This window comes from Phaethon lepturus, unplaced genomic scaffold, assembly GCF_000687285.1.
Source record: "Phaethon lepturus isolate BGI_N335 unplaced genomic scaffold, ASM68728v1 scaffold17258, whole genome shotgun sequence".
Classification (NCBI taxonomy): Eukaryota; Metazoa; Chordata; class Aves; order Phaethontiformes; family Phaethontidae; genus Phaethon; species Phaethon lepturus.
Window position 1 is genome coordinate 7869 of NW_010559884.1, and position 2739 is coordinate 10607.

At 39.9% G+C, this 2739-nt stretch overlaps 1 protein-coding gene across 1 annotated transcript in view; it reads right to left on the reverse strand.

The window, feature by feature from the left end:
* Nucleotides 1-2558: 2558 nt before the first annotated feature.
* Nucleotides 2559-2739, reverse strand: part of BRD3 (bromodomain containing 3) — a 19101-nt gene continuing 18920 nt past the window's right edge. Inside the window, exon 11 of the mRNA XM_010293522.1 lies at nucleotides 2559-2674. Coding sequence (XP_010291824.1) covers nucleotides 2559-2674 — 116 coding nt within the window. The remainder of the gene's footprint in view (nucleotides 2675-2739) is intronic.

Sequence of the window (2739 nt, forward strand, 5' to 3'; positions counted from 1 at the left end):
AAGGGAATTCTTTTCTACAGCAAACTGTGGAGAGTGTGTTATTTGTCACTATACAGATAAGACATGGGCAGAGGCACGTCAGCTGTATGAGACACAGATCTGAACACTCTGAAATGCTGTTCTTTGAAAGAAAGATTTTTAAAGACAAAATGCAAGAATAGAATTATTGATAATTCCCATCTCCTACGTGTCCAAGCGTTTTAGTGTCTAAAACCTCAGCAGATGGGCACTAAGTGACTGGCAGCTGAGCGTGGATGCAGTCAGAAGTGCAAACCATGGAGTGCTAATCACAGGCTGGCCCTGCGCTTACCCAGCCTTCCAGCAAAGGGACATCACCCAGACACCACACATCCCAGCACGCGATCTCCTGTCCTAGCTCTGGGAGGCTGAGCATGCACTGAAAATTGTGTGCTGGGGCTGAGGAGCCCTCCAGGGCCGTTCACCTACGTGAAAAATAGAAGCTGGTGCAATCTGCACCACGGGGTCTCTGGCAAACCATTATTAGAGACCACAGAAGGCTGAATTTTAGGGCTACCCCACAGCAGAGAGGCAGCCTTAGGGGTTGGTGCTGGGAGAGGGAAAGGCATAACTTTCTGTTAAACTCTGTATATTTTTTCTTTACAATAAAAAGTTAAGAATTTACAATAAATTTCTGCCCCTCAAGTTTTATATAATTATCATTATAGAACTGGTGTTTTCCTAAAATTGGATTATAACAATAAAAAAAACATTGTTCTACAAAAAAAGGGGAGGGGAAAGACCTCTGGAAATATTACAGAGAAAATAATAATGTGCTGCATCAAGAAACTGTGTCTACCTGTATGTCTCCAAAATCTGTACAAAACAGGAAAAAAGGAGGCTGGGGTGAAAAGATACAGAAGAGAGAAAACAAAACCAAAAATGAACACACCAAACATGACAGAGGACCAGACACACAATAGACTGGACTGTAGCACCTGTAGGTATAAAGTCCATTGGATTTAAATAAAGTCTCATTTTTATTTGCTGTTTTGTTGTTGGTTTTGTTGGTTTGTTTTTTGTTTGGTTGGTTTTTTTTTAATCTGGTTCAAACCACATTAAAAGTCTGCATTTCTGCTGGTTTGCATAATGCAGAATTTTTGTTTGTTTGTTTTTATTAAGTTTTAAAGGACCAATGGTGTTTAATAAATAAAGTATTTGTATATACATGAAATTAGGGGCAGTGAAAAGAGTGTATTGCAGTAGTGCAGTTCAAAACATCAGGCTGGACTCAAAAAATAGCAAGCATTAAAAAAATTCTCTTCTTTTTTTTCTCCCTCCTCTCTTTTTTCTTTTTATTGAGGTAAGCATTTCAGTGTCTGAAAACCTGCACCCTGCATGACACGAAAGTAGCATTCCCTTTCTAGGAGCTCACTACTGAAATGATAAGGGAAAAAAAGGAAAAAGAAACCCAAACACACACAACATCCCTCTCCAATTCCCCTGCCAGCTCAGCCTCAGCTGGAGCTCAAGTGCTCCTTTATTTTAAGCCCAGACTAAGGTGTTTGTCATGGAGAAAGTACTTAAGCATGTGTTTAATAACGAGCACATGACTTGCCTTGGTCACTCTGCAGGCATCACACTCTGAGGTCCAGCTGAGACCTTTCAGCCAAAAACTGTTTCAATTAAAAGAAAACTTTCATAGAGAGTGTCCATTTCCTCAAGTTATCTATGTAATGTTAAAAATAACATTCCCAAGAAACTTTAGTGTCCCTTGCTCCCTTCTTCCCAACGTATCCCCAAGAAAAATTAAAATGTTCAGTGGAAAAAGAAGAAATGCAACCACTGGTATTGCTCGTGTGCTTAAAGTTAAATTCATGCTTAAATATCTTCCTGAACAGGTGCCTATGCCTCTACCAAGAATTAAAAAAAAAAAAACAAAAGCATGTTAGCAATCCACAGTACATGAGAATTTTTTTTTGTTTTGTTTTTATGTAAAAAGATGATAGCATCTGACATTTTCATCACACCGTAGACTTCAAGATTAAGAATACTAGTGCTAATAACAAATACACCAACTAGTTCAAAAGCTAACATCTTTCAGATACAGTACCATTTTACAGAGAATTCTTTAAAAAAAGATTTTTTTACCTTGTGTGAGCCAGGCAGGCTTATTAAAAGGGAACATTCTGCGGAGAGGGAAGGGGCAGAAGGGAAATGTACTACAAACCTTGCAGAACTTTCTATTTATTTCCTGCTAAGAGTTCAAAGTTCTTCCATTTTCAACCAACCTTCTTCAGTTAAAATGTATTTTAGAGACTTTATGCAAAGGGAACTATTTGTCATAAAGTCTAGTCACACACACACGCACACGCAAAGATCTTTGACCTATTAAAAGAGCGCCCCCCCCCCCCCAAAAATGGAAGATACCTTTTGTAACACTGAATTAAAAAATAAAATTAAAAAAAGTCAGAGAAAGAGAGAGGAAAAAAACCTGACCACCGTGGAACAAGAGCAGTATATTAAGGAGAGAAAGGAACACTGCAGATGATCGGTGAGGGTGATGTCCATTTTGTGTTTTATGTGTAAGTGTCCGTAACTCATTCCGAATCGCTGCTGTCCGAGCTGGAGCCACTGGAGCTGCTGCTCCCAGACTCGGAGGAGCTGCTGCTGCTGAGCCGGGAAGGGCCTCCGGAGGGAGCTGAGCCAGATTTCTCTGCGGGGAAGAAAGCAGCGAGGTGATTACTTGCAAGGAACTGAACTAGCGAAGGTTTCCCTATA